Here is a 19364-nt window from a genome sequence, read left to right as displayed (position 1 = left end):
AGCTGTGTCCTAGGGTCACAGGATGTAACAGGGATTCTTAGAGACTCTCACTCAACACTGCTACTTATAACAGGGAAACTGAGACCCCAAGAGGGTGGAAAACTCACCTAAGGTCCCACAGCCAATTTGGTCTCTGGGCTCCAGCTACGCTTCCTACCCGCCAAGCCCCTCTCACCTCTCACAAACACATAGGCGCTCTGATCCTGGGGCCCGAAGGGCGAAGGCACCTGGACAGTATAGAGCCCCTCATCCTCCTTGTAGGCACAGGACACCTTCAGGAATGCCTGGCGGTCTGCGTAGAGGATCTGTCGGCGACCCGAGGGTCTCAGTAGTCTCCCTGAGGAGGGGAGGGGTCCAGTGTGAGCTCTGGCCTCATCTGGGAACCGTTAGGTGGTCTGGGGGTTTAGGCAGAGGCATGGCTGATGTGGCTGGAGTGGCTGTAGCCTGTGGCTTGGCTGGGGACTTGGGGAGGCGGTGGTGGCCTCCAGGGCTCTGCCAAGCTAGCCCTGAACTCTCCTCTGTCTTGGGAGCAGGGCAGGGTCCAGGGAAGGGGACAGTGGGAATGGGAGTTTAGGGAAGCGGTCGGCAGCTCAGTGAGGCGTTGGAGGTGCTGTGAGGAAACAGGAACAGGAGAGACGGGGCCCTTTGTGAGGCCGGTGTCTCTGCGGGGCAGCTGGGGGCTCACTGTGTGTGTTGGGGGCTCAGTGGGTGGGAGCTGGAGACTCACTGAGGGAGCCGGGGTGTCCGTGAGGAGGGGAGAGGACTCGGTGAGGGGGGTAGGGTCAGTGAAGGGAGCGGGGACTCAGTTGTGTGACCGTAATGAGAGGGCTGGGGCTTCAGCGAAGGCACTCTGGGGCTCAGGGAGGGCGTCCGGCCCCGAGGCCACACTGTAGGGCCATCCTGTTCTCCATGCCTCCCTCCTGTCAGGACCTCTGTTCTAGAGGATGTACAGGTTTGGGAAGACATCTCAGCCTTATTGCAACTGTTTCTCAGGGCTTCCTGTGGCTTCCCCACCCTTCTGACCCCCTGCCACCAGCAGGTGCAGTCTCCCTAGGGGGGCTGGCTGGGGGCTGTTCTCCTTGACCTGTGGCTGCAGGCCTGGTCACAGGTGGGGAAGGAGGTCCTGCCATCCTTCTCCTCCCTGGCTGTCAACGGGAGTGGCTATGACTGTGTTTCAGCTTCTTCCCTCCTCCTACATGAAGAGTCCCTTGAATTCAGGCACATCTGCCCATTCTTGCCCTGGCACCCAGCACGGGGCCTGGCACCCACAGGGGCTTGCTGACCCTCTGTAGGGTGACCAGATCTGAATCCACCTGCCCTCTGCTCCTGCTTTCTTCTCCCTCTTCAGCACTCATTACTCAGCGTGTACTTGGGCAGGGGCGTAGCTCACTTCCTCTCTCCCCTGACCCAGGGACCAGTGTTGGGGTGGAGCCATGGCTCTAGCCCCTCTCTGGCTTCCACCGCTGCCTCTGAAGGCTGGAGACCAGGACGGCGTCCTCACCATCTCGGTACCACTGGATGTTCTGCTCAGCATCTAATACATCATCCGAAAATAAGCAGGACAGGGAGAAGGGTTCCTTCTCTCGGGCAAAGACCGGCTTCAGCACCGATGTGAATTCCACGCTGGGGCCAAACATCAGTCCTGGGGTGGGAACAGAAGTGAGGTCAGCAGCCTTCTGAGGCCACCCGCCTAGCCCGGGACATCCCACTCCTCTGGGGCAGGATTCATAGTCTCCGAGGTGGTCTTAAGGAGGAAAGAGAGGCCCGGTCCTGGAGGGTGGTGGGGGTGGGGCAGAGATTTCTCTAGGTGGGATCAGATGAAGCAAAATAGTAACTAGCCAGAGTCATGTCCATTTGTCTGTTTGGCTTTGCCTTTCTCACTCAGCTTTGGCCCCTGGACAGCTCGGCAGCTGGGGGCAGCACCTGGGGACAATGCCCCCCCCCCCCCCACCAAGTCAGTGTGCAAGTATGAACAGCTCATATGCAATGACATGCCTTTGTGGGCAATGGGTGGCGAATTGTCTAAAGGGGGCTTTGGAAGGTCTGACGAGGAGCCCAGACCCCCCCCCTCCCCAAAGGCCGTCCCACCCTGAGCCTCCTTACTTTTAAAGATCTCCGAATCGAAGCCAGCATCCTTCCCCACGTAGGCTGAAAGTCCAAGGCAAATGGAGTTTGAGAAGGTTCAGACCTCACATTCCTACTAGATTAGAGGTGTGGGTTTGGGTGTGGGTTTGAGTCCTCCTGGTGGGTCCATCTTTGGCTGCTGGAAGTTCCTTCACCCCTATGGGCCTCTATTCCTTTCTTGGTAAAAGGCAGACAGTGGTTCCTAGCTGGTGGTCGTGGGGTTCTGAATAAGTGAGTTCACATGAACCAAGCCCTCAGCCAGAGCCTGACACATAGCTGGTGCCCAATAAATGGTGGCTTTTTCATCCTCTGCCCAAACCCACTGCCAGGATCACACAGTATTCATCGAAGCCAAGTCTGGTCGGACCGGGATTTCTGGTGCAGTTGGAGACAGTCCGCAGGGGAAGGACAGTGCTCAGAGAGCCATGTGGGGGCTCAAGGGTGAAGTCCAAGGTGATGTGACACAGACCACCAGAGGAGAGTAACAGCTCTTGTTCACGTGGGGTGTCTCACGTGCCACATATCAACTCATTACATCCTCACGACACCCCGTCTGTTGATGCCGTTATCATCCCCTCATACAGATGAGGAAACTGAGGTGTAATCACCCCGCAAGTACCCCGGAAGCCTGACGCCATGAGGCGACTGGTCCCTGGTAACGCCCTTCCTGAGTGAGTCCCGGAGAGGGTCAGGAGGCTGCCCAAAGTCACACAAAGTCAGCGACAGACTCAGGATTAGAACCCAGAGCTCCTACCCCCCAACCCAGGGTCTTCTATCAGTTGCTATGGAGACAACAGCCAGGAAGGGGGTAGGAATGACCGTGAACAGGTGCTCCTAGTAGGTGTCTGGCTGGAGTCTGGGGGCCAAGAAGCTGAGTGGCTCCTAGGGTTGCTGGCCTTGAGGGAGGGAGGGTTGGGGGTCTGGAAGAAGTGATGGGAAGGATGGGTGGACAGAGGGAGGCAGGGCCCTGATGCCTGACCTTGGCTTGACTCTAGGCACAGCCTATAAGGACAGCTCAGATTCCGCAGCCAGCCAGACTGGCAGAGGGGACAATTGCCACCCAAGATCTATTTGGGGAACAGGGCAGAGGGGTGGAGAGGGCTGTGAAGGACAGTTTAACAAGGTCTGGTGAGAGGCAGGGAGGGGGACTGGACTCCAGCCTGTCTACTGACCAGGGAGTGTGTGTGTGTGTGCATATGTGTGTGTGTGTGTGTGTGTGTGTGTGCACGTACATGCTCACACATGCAGCCTCTCTCTCAAGGCCCTGAAGGCAAGGCAGCATTCTCCTGGGCCCAGAGCTGTGGCTTCCTGGGTACATGCTGCCCTGGTCATGGGGTGGGGGGACACAGAGTTATCCCTTCCCAAAGCCTCCTACATGTCAAGCTTTACCTATACCATGGCATTTAATCAGCCTAAGCACCTGAGCCAGGTAGAAGGCGTCCCCCTTACAGGCCCGGCGGCTCAGAGAAGTGGAGTGAGGTGGCCCAGGCTCACTCAGCCAGTCAGTGGCAGAGCCAGCATATGGATGCGGGTCTGGCTGACTCCTGAGTGTCTCCCCTGCTTTATGCTGTCATTTCAGACGCCCCCGGGGGAACCTCCAGGATTGGGAATCACACCGATTGGGAACTGCACAACTGGGAAATATGCACCAGCACCCAGACGGGGCAGTGAGGTCAAGAGGCGAGTTGGTAGGGCTCAGCCTTTCCCCCTGAGGACCCCTCAGGAGGGCTGGCAGGGCCAGGCCACTCTTCCAGGGGCCCTGAGTTAGATCCGGACCCGAGTCCCACCTAACAAGATGAGCACGCTCTTTGGAGACTGTGCAGTCTGAGGGAGGCGACTCTCACTTGCTCCGAAGGCCCCAGGGAAGCGAGTCTCTGTGGCTGCCCAGGTCACCTGATCCCAGGTGACCCCCGTGTCAAGGGCCCTTCCTCAATCTGACCACAGATACATGTCCTCGTCTGCTCATCCCGGGTTTGCTGTGCGCCAGCCTGGCCGGCTGGAATGGGAATACTTACTTCGGACGAGGACCTTGGCGAAGGAGGAGGCCTGGCCGTATGCATTCTTCACCTTCACTGTGTAGGTGGCTGCGTCCTCAATGGTGCATCTGAAAAGGAGAGAAGACATCCCCCCCCGCCCCAAGATTGCTGGGCTCCATCCGAAACTCAAGTCCCCATGTATGGGTAGGAAAGGCGGGGATTAACACGAAGCCCTCGCAGGGGAGACTTTAGGCTTTAGTTCAGGCCCCACCTCTGAAAAGCTATGTGCCTTTGGGCTAGCCACTGCCCTCTGGCATGTCTCAATGTCCTTCTCTGAAAAACTAGGGACATAACACCAGCCTAGTCCACCTCAGGTGAAAATATGATTGTTATTACTAACTGTGTAAGATCAGAGAGGTTAAGTGACTTGCTCAGAGTCACACAGCACCCAGAATTCAACCCAGCTTCAAGGTGACAAGCTCTCTTACAAGGCATAGTCTCCTGCCCTGTCAACACCTCCAAATCAGAATCCTGGAGCAGCAGCAGGGCACGGACTTGCCCAGGGCATACTGCCAGTCGGTGCCAGAACTGGGCCAGATGCCCAGGTGTTCTCAATCTCAGGCCTGGGTCTCATCACCAGTCAGGCCAACCCTGTCTGGTTCCCAGCGGAGCTTGGGCTGGCTCCATTCCAGAGCCACGTGGTGACAGAGCCATCGGTAGAACATGGCACATCTGGTCCCATAAGCAAGCCGAGGGCTCCTGGGTGTCCCCGCTCTTACCCTGGCTGCATGGGGCAGGAATCCCTCTTGCTTCTGGAACCAGTCCAACCTGCCCCTCCAGGCAACCCCAGCCCTGCATGCCTTCCCTGACTGTACAGCCCCCGGGGCACGTCTCTTTGTGGCACTGAGTGGTCAGACATTTACGTTCACGCATCCCCACTTTGCTTCTGCAGGGTAGGATCAATGTCCTGTCCACAGTCGTGTCTCTGAAGTCCAAGTTGGCTGAGATGGAGGGACTGGTGTACTGGAAAGAACCCAGGTGGAGAGAACGGCCTCCAACCCGGGCCCTGCCCTGCACGAACCGTGCAAGACCCCTGACCCTTGGAGCCTGGGTTTCCTGTCCCCTAACATGGACATAACAATGCCTCCCTGCAAGAACAGCGGTGGGCATTATCAATCGTATGCGCACAAACCTAGCGCAGGGCTCAGCACCGGAGGCCACCACGGGGCAGCTCGTGTGAGCACTGCAGTGCCTGCTCTGGGGAGGACTGTGCTCAAATCCCCCGACGGCCTCCCTCCATGCACGCTGCGTCTCCCTTTAAAACCATGCTTACGGCTCACCATCTCCTGATCCGCCCATCTAACTGCTTCCTCTTGCACTCGTGCGTGCGCGTGCACGTGTGTGCGTGCGGGGACGTGTGATTTCCCTCCTCCAGCGAGGAGCGCCCCCAGCATTCCTAGCTCATCACTCAGTCCTTCCGGCTGGCCCCTGACTCCACGTTACTTCTCGTGTATTCCAGGCATCGGAATCACGCGGGACTGTCTGCCAAATACCAATCCCCAGGCCCCACTCCTGGGAGGCAAGAGGAGGGTCCCTCCCGCGAATCAGTGTTTTCATAAGCACCCCAGGTTCTTCCAAAGGTGAGGCCGACTCAGAAATCCTGCTCTGGCTTCGGTGCTGGTGGGGTCTGGGGGTCATGGGTCTCTCTAGAGCTCACAGTCTCACCTCCTGATCTCCAGCGTCAGCAGCCCATAGTTGTTGGTGATTCGGTACTTTCCCGCGGGGAAGAGGCGGGGATCGATTCGCATGTCGTTTTTGTACCTGTGGAGACACGGTGGTCTGTGGCAGGCTGGGTGGCTCTGAGCGGGAAGGATCTGGAGCCTCTCAGACCTGGATTCTAACCTCAGCTTTGTGCTCTTTACTTGCTTATGTGACCCGAGGCAGCACTTTCACTGCACGGAACCTCAGTTGTCCTCATCTGTGAAATGGGAGTAATGAGAGCACTGACCCTCAAACGGGAGAAGATATGTAAAGCTTTTCTCCTGGGCCCTGGGTACTGTAGATGCTCCTGGGAAGCAGAGAAGAGGGAACCTGTAATTAGGGGTAGCTGCCCCTTCCCCTACCAGAGGTACCCCCGGGGACCTGGGCCCAGCTTTTTCCTCCTCTCTGAGGGTGTTGCCAAGGAAAGTGCCCCCATTTCTGCCTCCCCCATCAACCTCTTAGGATAGCAGTTCTGTACTTGGCGGTCATTATAATCACCGGAGAGAGCTTTGAAAATCTCCATGCCCAGTTTCTGAACACAAGGCTTTGGGAATTCGTATCAGGAGCTGCTCATTGGTCTCCAATAGCCGTTCCCCCTTATTCTAAAGGAACAGGATTCATCACTGGGCCACCCAGTGTGTGACATATTTCCTACCCTCTCCTTCTACTAGGTGTGGCCATGTGACTAAGTCCTGTCAACAGGAAGGAAGTACAAGTGTCACATGGCTGCTACCGATGACCCTTTGTCCCCTTTTCTGTCATTTTCCCCTCTGTCCTACGCCAAGAACGTGGCCCAGGTGGCCGGCATCTCGCACCGGGAAAGACTGGGGCTGCCGGAGTCCCTGAGGGATCTGTGAGCAAAGTCGCCATGGCCGCCCCACCCTGTCTACATCAGGCTCGCAGGTGAAAGAAAAATAAACTTCTTATCTTATTTCAGCCGTTAAAAAAAAATCTCCATGCCCAGGCTGCATCTCAGATCACTCAGATCAGAATTTCTGGGGTGGGGCCCAGGCCAGAAGTATTTTTTCAACTCCCCACGTGACTGCCAAGGGTGGCCCAGCGGATTGCCCCAGCCCACTGCACCCTGGACACGGCCCTCTGTTTTCTGTGGACTCTGGTGTCTTGTTCTCCCTGCTGTGGCCGCTGGACTGTGAGGTGGCCTCACCTCTGTCCACAGCCCGTTGTAGGGGTTTGGAGGCCTAAGGGGTCAGGGCTGGCATGTGAAAGTCTGTGAAGGCTGGGAGGCCTGGGTTCTTGACACAGCTGGCTGTGTGACCTTGGGCAAGTCAGTCTCCCTCTCTGGGTTCTCTGGGTCAAGAGGCTGCTGCATGGACAGTCAGCCCCCGTGGTGGTTGAGCTTGAAGAGCAGGCTGAAGCCGAGAGAGGGCGCCCCAGCCACAGTCCGATGCCTTCCTGGGACCTGGCTACCCCCCCCCCCCCCCCCCCCCCCCGCACCCTGTTTGTGCCCATGGCAACCAAACAGTGCCACACCCACACCCCATCACACAGCCCCTGGGCTGCACCCTCTTCTGAAAGGAGCCCAACTAAGTTTCCTTTGGGGAGAGCAGTGCCTAATCTCGGTACCCAATCTTTTTCCACCTCTCCTAAGCCTGGGGGCCAAAGTCAGGTTCGCCCACCCCCACCTATCAGGAACTTTCCAGACACCTCGGCCCGGCCAGCTTCCATCTTTCCCAGAAAAAAAAAAAAAAAGCAGCAGCTGCAGCTCTGGGCAAGGCCTGGACAGCCAGAGACCTCAGCGCTCATCTTGCCCTCTCTGGGCTCTGGGCTCCTGCCTGAACGACAGGCCCTCGAAGGCATGGGCTGTGCAGATCTCACTGTAAATGGCAGCCAGTCATAAAACAGCATTAAGTGAGACAACAGAGGCCAGGCGCCCAGCCCGGAGCCTGGCTCAGAGAGGCCCTCATAAAAGAGCGAGATTTTTATTCTTTCTCTAAATGTTCTTTCTTCGCATATTTTGGTATTGGATTTTACTTTTTAAGGCTGCTTGCTTGGCCTGGGAGACGGAGTCTGGTATCAGATAGAATCATGGCCAGGGCCCATGTCTGCAGAGTTAACATGGCTAGACTGGGCTTTGCCTAACTTGTCCTGCTGGTACCCTTGCATTCAGGAAGTGCTCAATGATTGCTGAATGAATGTACTTGCCTGACCAACCCAGTGTGCCAGGATCTTCCTCTTGAGCTGGGGGCTGGGTGTCTGCCGGGGCCTGGAAAGAGCCCCGGAGGCCAGTCCCAGGACAGTGAGTGGCCCTGCCCAAAGTGATCGATGATGAAAAACCAGACCCCCCAAACCAGGAGCACCAGGGGCCACACGAGTCCCTCCTGCTGGAGGTGGGCCTGGCCTTGCTTCCAGCACTTACCACACTCAGCGACCTGTTGTGGCAACATTGCTGGCAGGGGTGGAAATGAGTCCCTTTCCTGAGAAGCTCCCACGGAATGCCTTAGATATGGGCCTAAGTGCCAGGGCAGGGCAGGGCTTGGCTGCCAGGCAGGACAGCTGAGGTACTGACCCCCCTCCCCCCCCTTAGCCCAGGCCAGCTGGTGGGAGCCGTCCTCCTACCTGACCAGCCACTTACAGGCAGGGACTGCCTCGGTCCCCACGGAAAGCCAGCACTCAACGTGAATTCTAGCCCCTGGCACACTTTTTTGAATGAATGTCATCTGGCCACCACCAGCCCCGATGCCAACCCCCTTAACGCCTTTCTTGATTGGTCCTGGCCCAAGGGCTTTCCATTTCTCTGACTTCCGAGGAATGATTTGTGCTTCAAGGGAAAATAACAATTGCAAGGATGACTTTCCTACTCTCTAAGCCGACTGGGAGGAGGCTGGGAGGAGATCTGAGTTTGAATTCTGACTTAAACTGGCTGTGTGACCTGAGGAGTAGACAAGTCACATTACCTCTCTGAGCCATGGGTGGCCACAGGGCTCAAACGAGAAGAAAGTGCTGGGTCAGTAAAAATGGATTCAAGTATAAGATGTTGCTGTTTCCTTTGTGATCCCTGTCATTTGTGTGCTTATCCCCTCTCTCCTACTAGACCACGGTGTATTCACCCTCAAGATCTGGCTTATGTGTTGCCTCCTCTGAGAAGACTTCCCGGATCCTCAGGAGGAGGGGGGATGGGGGAGGCAGCCACTTCATCACCTTTATCTTTACTCTTATTTCAAATTACACCCATGAATGCACTTCTCTCTGAGTTGACATTTCTCTTCTGGGCTGAAAGTTCTTTGAGGGAAGACTGTGTGTGGTTCGGGCCTGGGGCAGATTATGCTCCTGGTAACTATTTGTTGAAATCCTTTCCTTCTCCCCCAGAATGTCTGACTCCCTGCCGAAAGACCCAGAGGGAGCTCAGTAAACAGTGGCTCAGCTGCACGAACGATCCCTGATCCCTCCGGTTAGGACTGAGGGCCCCCAAGCTGCCACGCCCACCTCCGCCTCCGCCACGCCCACCTCCACCTCCACCACGCCCAGTCCGAGGACACCTCCCACCTCCCCGCCCCTCCCTCTGCGAGCAAGGCCTAGATTGTAGCTCTGCTATGGTTACAGTCCCAGGAAGGGCATCTTCTGCTTTCCCAGCACCTTTCAAGTTCTGAGGGCTTCCACGTAGCTGTGGCATTAGATCCTCACCACATGCAGGCTGGGCAGGAGGCCTTCAACCCATTTTACAGAACAGGAAACTGAAGCAGGACCAGAGAGGTTGTGGTATGACCGAGACCACCCACTGAGTTAGTAGAGAGAGCTGGGTCTGGACACAGGGCTCTCACTCCAGGTCTGAGCTCCTGGGGTGGGGGGGGGGGGCTGCCCTCCCCGCCTCCCCTCCTGCTCCTCTGCCCCCTGCCCTGCCTCCTGCCGTCATCCTCCTACCCCCGAGACGCCCAGCTCAGAGCAGCTGCCTTCTCATGCCACCAGAATCATATTTTTACAAGTGCTGGCTCCCCAGTGGCCCAGTCTTCCTGCCCCAGGCTGGCTGGGAGGAGGCTAAGAATAACTTGGCCTGAGCCTCCCAGCAGCTGCTGCTCTCTGGGGGGTGGGCAGAGCTCAGGGTCTGTGGGGCTGGGTTCTTCTCAGGCAGCAAGAACTTCTGGGGGAGGAAGTTCACTCCTGGGAGAGAGGTGCTGGTCTGTAAAGAACTCACGCTTGCTCGTTTAGCCCTGGAGGCTCGGAGCACGGGGGCAGGGTGAGGACCCCTTCTCTCCTGCCCCGGTGGCTTACCAGGTGACCTGGGGTGGAGGCGAGGCCTGGACAGTGCAGGTCAGCAGAACTGTGGTGTGCTCCCAGACGGCATGGGAGCGCAGAGGGATCCAGAACCAGGGCCCCCGGCCGGAACACAGCTCTCTCAGCTCCTTGGCCTCCCGGACCTTCTCCTCCGTCTGGAGGCGGGAAGGGATCTGTGACTCCCATGAGCCAGGGGATCACATCTCCCCCATCTTTGCTGTCACCTTTCCCCCTGACACTCAGGCTCTGGAGTCACACCCACATGGACTGGAGCCCCCCAGGCACAGGCAGCTGAGAGGCAAGGTGGCAGAGAGGGCAGGGGCCTCGGAACAGCTGGCCTGGGGTCAAGGCCAGATTCTGCCACTTCCTACCTGTGAGACCATAGGCAAGTCCTCAGTTTACTCATCTGTAAAATGGGGATGATAACAATATCCCCCCACCTTTCTGTGGGGTTTAGTGAGGATGAAATGAGCTAATATGTGAAAAAACATGGGCACGGAGAAAGCCCATGTATGTATTAGCTGTGGCTCTCTTGCCCTGGGGAGCGGGCACGGAGAGTGGCTTCAGCTCCCTGATGTTTGTCAGGAATAGTGTGTCCTGAGGCTCTTCTGTGTTCTCGGCACTGGCAAGGTCACTGGACAAGCTTAGTCTTGTTCAAAGGCCACCCCCACCCCGAGAGTTGATACACCACATACATCTGTTTCACGGATGAGAAAACCGAGGCTCAGCGAGGGGAAGTTGCTTGCCCAGGGTCACACAGCTAGAGGGCTGGGACGCCGGGATTCAAACTGGGTCCAAGACCAGGGCCTGGACTCTTTCCTGAATGTTCAGCTGCCTCTGGAGAAGGGGGTGGATGAGGTGGGCGGCCCGTGATGGGGTGCAGGTCCCAGGACTCCTCACCCGTCGTCTCAGTGCCTTTCGGTCGCGTCTCTGGCGCAGGAGCCACTGGGTCTGAAGGAAGGCGATCTCCGTCCTCTCCCAGTCATTGCCGAAGCCCACCCGCTTCTGCCCTCGCTCCTCCAGCTCCACTGCAGAGGTCTGGCGCCTCAGCTGAGCCTCCCTGTGTGGCAGAGGCCATCAGGGGCCGAGGGCCCGGGGTTCGTGGGGGCACACCAGCCAGGGCCACCCGTCCTCCCCCACACCCGGCATCACCAGCTGCTCTTTAAGCGTCTTGAGGACAAGAGCGGCTTTTAATCCTCTCTTGCCCCCCAAATACCCGAAATGTGCCCTGCTTACAGTAGGTGCATAATAAGTACTACGGATACCGTTTACAAGGCTCTTTCACAAATTTTTGTTCCTTTTGTCTTCACGACGACCAAGTGGGCAGGAATAGTCCCCCTATTTTACAGAGCAGGGACCTGAGACTTGGTGACTTGGCCAGTACCAGGACCCAGGCCTTCTGGCCCAGGACAGCCTCCCGCTGCTCTCAGGTGAAGCCTCGTGGTGAAGTGGGGACCCCCACCCTCTCCACTGGGGATGGTCCCTCACTACTGCCTGTGGACCCATCCGGAGTGTGGTCTGAGCTCTTGCGCTAGACGTGGAACTTTGGGCAGATTCCTTAAGTCCAGTGTGGCAGTGTAGTGGAGGCAGGGGACTGGCCAGGATGGCCCATTCTCAGCCCAGTGTTCGCCGCAAAGGTCACCTGACTTACCAAGATGTCTCTGAGGAGGCTGTCAGAGCCAGGGCTGCTGCGAGGGCATAGTCTGCGGCGGTGAACTGAAACTCTTCCTCACTGTCGTGGGAAAAGGGAGTTAATGGCGCCTGCAGGATTGCCTGGGGATCTGGCTGGGGCATCCCTGAGATTAGAGCTGCATCTACCTACCCCTGTCTCAGTACACTAGCAGGCATGGCTGTGCCTCCCCACTGGCTGATCTCTACAAAGCAGGGCTGTACCTCCCCCCTCAGACTGGCATCTCCATAAAGTAGGGCTGTACCTCCCTCCTCAGACTGGCATCTCCATAAAGCAGGGCTGTGCCTCCCCCCTCAGACTGGGATCTCCAAAAGGCAGGGCTGTACCTCCCCCCTCAGACTGGCATCTCCATGAAGTAGGGCTGTACCTCCCCCCTCAGACTGGCATCTCCATAAAGTAGGGCTGTACCTCCCCCCTCAGACTGGCATCTCCATAAAGTAGGGCTGTGCCTCCCCCCTCAGACTGGCATCTCCATAAAGTAGGGCTGTGCCTCCCTCCTCAGACTGGCATCTCCATAAAGCAGGGTTGTGCCTCCCCCCTCAGACTGGCATCTCCATAAAGCAGGCTGTGCCTCCCCCCTCAGACTGGCATCTCCATAAAGCAGGCTGTGCCTCCCCCCTCAGACTGGCATCTCCAAAAGGCAGGGCTGTGCCTCCCTCCTCAGACTGGGACCTCCAAAAGGCAGGGCTGTACCTCCCCCCTCAGACTGGCATCTCCATAAAGCAGGGCTGTGCCTCTCCCCTCAGACTGGCATCTCCATAAAGCAGGGGCTGTACCTCCCCCCTCAGACTGGGATCTCCATAAAGCAGGGTTGTGCCTCCCCCCTCAGACTGGCATCTCCATAAAGCAGGCTATGCCTCCCTCCTTAGACTGGCATCTCCATAAAGCAGGGCTATGCCTCCCCCCTCAGACTGGGATCTCCAAAAGGCAGGGCTGTACCTCCCCCCTCAGACTGGCATCTCCATAAAACAGGGCTGTGCTCCCCCCCCCCCCCAGACTGGGGACCCCTAGCGGGTAGGGCAATGGCTGGGGTGGGGTCCCTGATGATCCCACCTGGTGCGGAAGGTTCTCCTCCGCACTGAGGAACCCATGTGCAGGCGGTGCTGCCGCTCCTCCTTGTGCGCCTCCTCCTGGCGGTGCTCCAGCCGGTGGACGACCTCCACGGCCTGGGGGGGCCGGGGCTCCCCCACATTTCCGGGGCTGTGGGGCAGAGTCATGGCTGCGAGAGCAACAACCTGCGGAGCCAAGGCGCGCGGTCACACCACCAGGCATCCGCCCGCCCCTTCCCCATGTGGTCGTCCCAGCATCCCTGGGGGGTGGGGGGTGGTTTGTGGGGTGGGCGTTCATGCTCCAGTGGGCAGAGCGGGGCACGGAGGCCGGGGCGGGGCAGGGACCTGGCTAACGGGACAGCGGCAGGCTTCGCACCCTGAGCCTGCCTAACGTCCCGCGTGCAGCTGAGCGAGTGCAGCCCCGCGTCGTGAGCAGCCCCTGGCTTCTAGCTGCAGCCCAGCCTTAGTCTCTCCCGTGACCTGCGCCGAGCCCTCCCTTCTCTGGGCCTCAGCTTCTCAGGTGATGAGCGATCGGACACCGTGATGTCCGAGGGCTGCGCTATGACTCAAGATGGGCAGATGTCCTCACTCTTCCTGCCTGTGCCCGCTCAGCCCCACTTTGCCTGCACTGGTGGCCCGGCCTCTCTTGGAGAAACCTCTTCTTCCTCCTGGCCTTCCTAGCCCCACTCAGGCTTCACAGCCTAAGCGGAGAATGCTTCCATTGGTACATTGGTCGCGTGCGGAAACTCTGGGACGCGGTCCTGCTTCTCATGCCAGTTTTCAAGTGTGTCCCCTTGGGTGAGACTGTGTGACGTGGTTTTCTCATCTGGAAAATGGGTCGACTGGCCTCCCGGGGTGGTTGTCAAGGTTGGATGAGTGCTTGGAGCGTAGTAATTCCCATGTAAATGTTAGACATCAGCATTAGTTTTCTAAGAATCCCTGCTGAAAAACTATAGGCCACTTAGAATTTTCCCTACTCTAATCCTTGTTATGCTTTTCTATCTCCACTCCAGTTTAGCTCTGATTCAAAGATGCCTCCTCCTCCTATTTAATGACTTCCTATTTATACATCTTGACTCTTCAACAAGATTATAAGTGAATTAAAAGGAATAACAGTGAGAGGCGCCTGGGTGGCTCAGTGGGTTAAGCCTCCAACTCTCGATCTCGGCTCAGGTCACGATCTCTTGGTTCGTGAGATTAAGCCCCGGGTCAAGTTCTGCACTGACAGTGCAGAGCCTGCTTGGGATTCTTTTTCTCCCTCTCTCTCTGCCCTTCCTCTGCTTGCCCGTGCGCTCTCTCTCTCTCTCTCTCTCGCGCTTTCAAAATAAATAAATAAACATTAAGCAAAAAAAAAGTGACACAGTGAGTGTTTACTGTGTGCCGTCCCATTGTCACCCCATTTTTTAAAATAATTTTTTTTAACGTTTATATTTATTTTTGAGACAGAGACAGAGCGTGAGCAAGGGTGGGGCAGAGAGAGAGAAGGGACACAGAATCCGAAGCAGGCTCCAGGCTCTGAGCTGTCAGCACGTGGGGCTCGAATTCGTCAACCGCGAGATCATGACCTGAGCCGAAGTCTGATGCTCAACCGACTGAGCCGCCCAGGCGCCCTGCGTTATTACCCCATTTTACAGATGAGGAGGGAAAGTGCTTGCTCAAGGTCACCCAGCTGATGGTGGGGCCATGACTGGCACCCAACTCTGAGCTCTCTTGACCTCTATGTCACGTGTCTACTCAAGGCCAGGCCTTGGCTGTGGCAGGGGACACAGCGGGCCGCACGGCCTTTCTTCTTGTAAGGGGATCACAACCGAGGGATCCCCCTTTTGCATTCTCGAGGCTCAGGTCTGGGCCACAGGTGGGGGCCGGTAGGGTTGGATCATATCGGTGTGGAGGAACCTCTGGGATCAGGGAGCGAATCCATGGCCATGGAGAGGCAGGCAGGGAGAGCAGGAAGCCCATGAGCGAGCTGGCTTTGGATTCTCGCCCCAAGTTCTCTCCCAGATCTTGGCCTCGGTGTCACCACCGAGGGGTCTCTGGGTCTCTGAGGGCCCCTCTGATGCTGAAGCTCTAGGATGCTTGGCGGAATCCCTGGTGCCTTCCATACCTCCTCCAGGTGGGAATTCTGGCGGGCAGGCCACTGACCTGGGAGGGTCCCTGCCAGGCTTAGGCCTGAAGTCACTCGTGGCTCCAGCCTCCCCGGGGGCCTCCCGGCAGTGGTGGAATGTGTGTGTATACCGGAATCTGACCTGGGTGGGAACATGGCGCCTGGGAGACCACTTCTCTAGGTCCATAACCTGGGAGATGGGCCGCCGGCCTCATCGGAGCTCCGTGGCCTGAGGGGCCGGTTATGGGGAGTCAGGGGGGGCTCAGGCTGCTGAGGGGCGATCTTAGTGGACCTTTACTCCTCTAGTTCTGAAAAGCTCGTTCCCTTTCAGTGTCTGGATTACTGCAGAATGTCAGTCAGGACCAAGGGCCGCACCGAAACTTCCTTGGCCTCCTGCAGGTGGCCTCAGCAGGACGTCACGGGACCGTCACCCCTTCAGCTTCCCATCTGGCCCCTCCTGAGGAAGAGGGTCTGCTGGCACCCAGAGGATGGCTGGCCCTGCTCGTTCTGCCCCTCCTTCCTCACAGCCCCAGAGGAGAGCTCTGGGTACCACCCGAGGCGGGACACCCTCCCCCCCGCCCCCCTCCCCGCCACCACCAGCTTTTCTGGGACACCGTGGCCCTGGCCCCAGCAGCTGAGGAACGTTCCCTGGCATCAGCTGCTGGCTCCCTTCCTCGGATGCTCTGTTCCTGATTAGCACCGTGCAGGGGTGTGTGTGTGTGTGTGTGTGTGTGTGACTGGCACTCATCCTTGACCTCCTGGGCCTCCCGCAACCAGACCCCCGGCTTTAGTGGATGAGGCATCAGTTCTTTTTAAAGCACTGACTGAGGCTTGGGATTAAGAAGCAGTGGGAGGGCAGCGCCACGAGTGCCTGGTGGGGAGGGGTCGGCGGGGTGTGGGCCCGCAGGGAACCCCCACCCCCACCCCGCCCTCCCCCGGGGGCGCAAGGCCTGGGCTCTTGGTCCCGCAGCATGGCCTCCCCTTTTCTCCCAAGCCCCCCCCCCGTCTGCTTTCCCTCCAGGGCGTCTGACAGGCAATGCGGCCTCTGCCCCTTTCTCAGGAGGGAAAGAGAAGGACACAGAGGCTGAGGGACTCACGGAACCTGATGGCAGAAAGCTGGGTCCTCTGAGTGGGCCCTGCTCTACCAGCTCCCGAGTCCAGAATTCTGACCCTGCCACTGAGTAGCTGGGGCCACCCCTTCCCGGTCTGGGCCTCAGGCTCCTGCCAGTGAGCCCAGGCTGGACGAGTGCCCTCCTGGCCCTGCAATTCGGGCCTTGAGGGCTTACTCCCTTTCCCTGCCCGCCCGGTGGGCCAAGCAGGCCTCTGCCAGCGCTGCTCCGGCTTCTCGGGACCTGCCAGCGCGCCTGGCCCCTTCCACTTGTCAGGCACCCGCGACGGTCTCTTTTACAGCTTTCACATCACAGAGGGCTCAGCCCAGAGGACCGAGGGCCACGCAGGACAGTGAGAGGGGGCAGGGGTCTCCAGAATCCCCTCCCATTTTTACTCGGAGTGCTGCCTAAGTACGTGTGTACCTCCAGGGTCCTTTCCCAACACACACACACACACACACACACACACACACCCGCTTGCTAATGGAAAGCTGAGGGTCTTACTTTCTGAAGGCGTCCCTCCCCACCTCTGATCCCTGGAGGTAACTCACAGAAGCAGCTGTGCCCACTTAGGCGTCTCTGGCGAGAAGATTCCAGAGGATGAGAGGGACCTCGGTTCCTTCTTGCCCTGGGCTCAGCGGGGACTGGAAGAAGAATGTGATCCTGGAGCCTGCATGGGCCTTAAATATAGCAGTGCTGAGACAGTTGATGACAATGGATGGGAACTATGGGGGGGGGCACAGAGAGGAGGGGCCGTCCCATCAGGCCAGCGCTGCTGAGGCGGCAGCAACAGGTGGAGCTGTCCCCACCCCCACCCCAGCCTCCGCACACAGCTCCTGCCCTCTGCGTGATCCCTTCTGCCCAGTTCTAGCCCCCACCCCCTAAGTGCCGGAGAAAGAAGGTAACAGCTCTGGCCTGGTCACGGGAAAAGCAGATAAGGGGTGGGGTTGCTGAGGGCTCCGACTGGTGCCTCCGACTGGGGGAAGACCCCCAGCTTCTCCGATCTGATCCCCCTGTGAAAAGTGGACACGTGAGACTGGACACCAGCCATGAAGACAGTGGAAGGAATGTGACCTGAAGCGGGTGTTTCGAGCTTGTACGTTATCACTGGCCGGAATGGAGGCATGTGGCCTCTCATGCCAGCAGCTACTGGCCCGGCCCTGCCCAGCCACGGTCAGCGGGGATGGGGCAAGGCCCGGGAGGGAGAGGAGGGGGAAGCTACCTCTTCCTGCACCGTCCGCGTCTCTCAGGCTTCCAGAGTGGCCACGACAGGACCCATCTTTCCAGCCTTTGGCACACCCCTCCTGTACCTCGGTTCTTTCCCCCACGTTCATTCACACCCACCCTTCGCCAGGCAGAAGGGAACAACACCCATGGTGTGAAGGAATGGGAGGGAAATTTAATCTAGGCGGGGAGACAGGCAGTTAGGGCAGGGGGTGAATCGGGAAGGTACACCCGAGCCAGGTCTCAGGGGTTAAGCAGGTTTGAGGAAGCGGGTGCCGGCTCCGGTCCAAAGAGCACAGTTTCCCACCCGGCCTCCTCCCGGGACCTCAGGGCGGGGTGGGGGGGAGGGCAGCAACACTACATCTGTCACTTTTCCTAGCGTCTCAGGGTCTACTCATGTGAAAGGGGAGAGAGAGAGAGAGAGAGAGAGAGAGAGAGAGAGAGAGAGAGAGAATGCAACTGAGCTCTTTAGCTACCGTGTTAATCTCCTGCCCTATTTGAAAACCCCTTTCTAGGGGCGCCTGGGTGGCTCAGTTGGTTAAGCGTCCGACTTTGGCTCAGGTCACCATCTTGCAGTCTATGAGTTCGAGCCCCGCGTCGGACTCTGTGCTGACAGCTCAGAGCCTGGAGCCTGCTTCAAAATTCTATGTCTCCCTCTCTCTCTGCTCCTCCCCTGCTCATGCTCTGTCTCTCTCTCCTTCAAAAATAAAAACATTGAAAACCCCTTTCTAAGTATGCCTGTGTCCCCCCCCCCTTCCTCCCTGGCTGCAGTGTTAAAAGCATCTTTTGCGGGGAGAACATTTGGTGGCTTTCTTCCATCTTGTACTCAGTCAACCTCAGACGGCCTTCCCAAGACCCACATGTATACACTCTCCGTGAGGTGTGAGAGTGAATCGGACGTAGAGCAGGGGCGGTGTGGGCTTCTAGGCCAGCAGGAGACAGGCATTTAAACTGCTCCTGGAACCCCCTTCCCCCCAAGGCAGCCTGTGGACCAGGTGGCTGTAGGACCTTAGGGAAGTCAGTTAACCATTCTGGTTCTGTTACCTATACAGTGGCGTCAACTATGCTGGCCTTGCAGTGTGACTGAGAAGGTTCCGGTAGGGAAGGTGGAGCCGGCAGCACGGTGACTGGCACCCACAGAGGCCTGTGAAACAGGAACTCCACTGGTAACTCCATAGCAGTCGGAATGTGGGAGCTCACCCTCCTTCCGTGTGTGGGATTCCCATTCACCCCAGTGATGCCCTCACCCCTCGCGGGGATGTCACCTCAGGGAGAGTCGGATGTGCCGTGAAGTGCACACAGCCAACCCCGCAGGTCACAAGGCTGAGCAGAGGTGAGGCTTGGAATTACATAAACCTGGGTTTGTTTGCTTGTTTATTATTTTAAAAAATGTTTATTTATTTTTGAGAGAGAGAGAGAGAAAGAGAGACAGAGCGCAAGTGGGGGAGGGGCAGAGAGAGACGGAGGCATAGAATCCGAAGCAGGCTCCAGGCTCCGAGCTGTCAGCACAGAGCCCGACGCGGGGCTCGAACTCACAAGCTGTGAGATCATGACCTGAGCCGAAATCAGACGCTTAACCGACTGAGCCCCCCAGGCACCCCTAAACCTTGGTTTAAATCCCGACCTCTGGCACCTGCACTCACTCATGGGGGAACCCTGGCCTCCTCTCTGGGCAATACTTATCCTGCAGAATGATTGTAAGAGTCAAACGAGGTTAAAATGCATACATTGCCCGATAAAGTACCTGGCTGGCGGCCAGTGCCCCTCCATATTTCCTTCTCTCCTTTCCTTCTCATCTTCCCCCTTTTTTTGCGTTCCCCGGATGTATGAACATTAAGGACAGTTGTTTAAACGCCCCCAGCAGCCACCCTGAACTTCCATATCACTTTTTCAGACCACAGCCAAACTGTGGTTTTTGGGGGGATGGCTTCATCTGGTGGCCAAGCAGAGTGCTGTCTGGCCCCATGCTTTCTCTCATCACCTCCTTTCTGTCTGCTTGTCTCCCATCCCTCCCTCTGTTGTTCTCCTCCCCACCCCCTCAGTTAATTCCAGGTACTGTTCTTGTCATACTTTCGGTCTAAGAGTATCTTCCTTATG

The 19364-nt window shown here is 57.7% G+C and overlaps 1 protein-coding gene across 2 annotated transcripts in view; it reads right to left on the bottom strand.

Moving 5' to 3' along the window:
• Positions 1–17058, bottom strand: part of MYOM3 (myomesin 3) — a 49244-nt gene extending 32186 nt beyond the window's left edge. Inside the window, exons 1-10 of one of the 2 annotated variants that reach the window (XM_078452209.2) lie at positions 16595–17058; positions 12835–13016; positions 11743–11823; positions 10992–11151; positions 10089–10246; positions 5826–5921; positions 4140–4228; positions 2104–2148; positions 1502–1642; positions 176–337 (exon numbers count right to left, since the gene is read on the bottom strand). In XM_078452209.2, the coding sequence (XP_078308335.2) occupies positions 176–337; positions 1502–1642; positions 2104–2148; positions 4140–4228; positions 5826–5921; positions 10089–10246; positions 10992–11151; positions 11743–11823; positions 12835–12998 (1096 nt within the window). In that variant the 5' untranslated portion in view covers positions 12999–13016; positions 16595–17058. Of the gene's footprint in view, positions 1–175; positions 338–1501; positions 1643–2103; positions 2149–4139; positions 4229–5825; positions 5922–10088; positions 10247–10991; positions 11152–11742; positions 11824–12834; positions 13017–15309; positions 15329–16594 lie in introns of those variants that run through there. The other variant, XM_078452210.2, reaches the window with a different exon arrangement.
• Positions 17059–19364: the final 2306 nt, after the last annotated feature.

The sequence above is a fragment of the Panthera onca genome, chromosome C1 (assembly GCF_046562875.1).
Source record: "Panthera onca isolate mPanOnc1 chromosome C1, mPanOnc1 haplotype 2, whole genome shotgun sequence".
NCBI classification, from domain to species: Eukaryota; Metazoa; Chordata; class Mammalia; order Carnivora; family Felidae; genus Panthera; species Panthera onca.
Note: the sequence above shows the minus strand (reverse complement) of the source record. Positions and strands in the feature narration are given on the sequence as shown.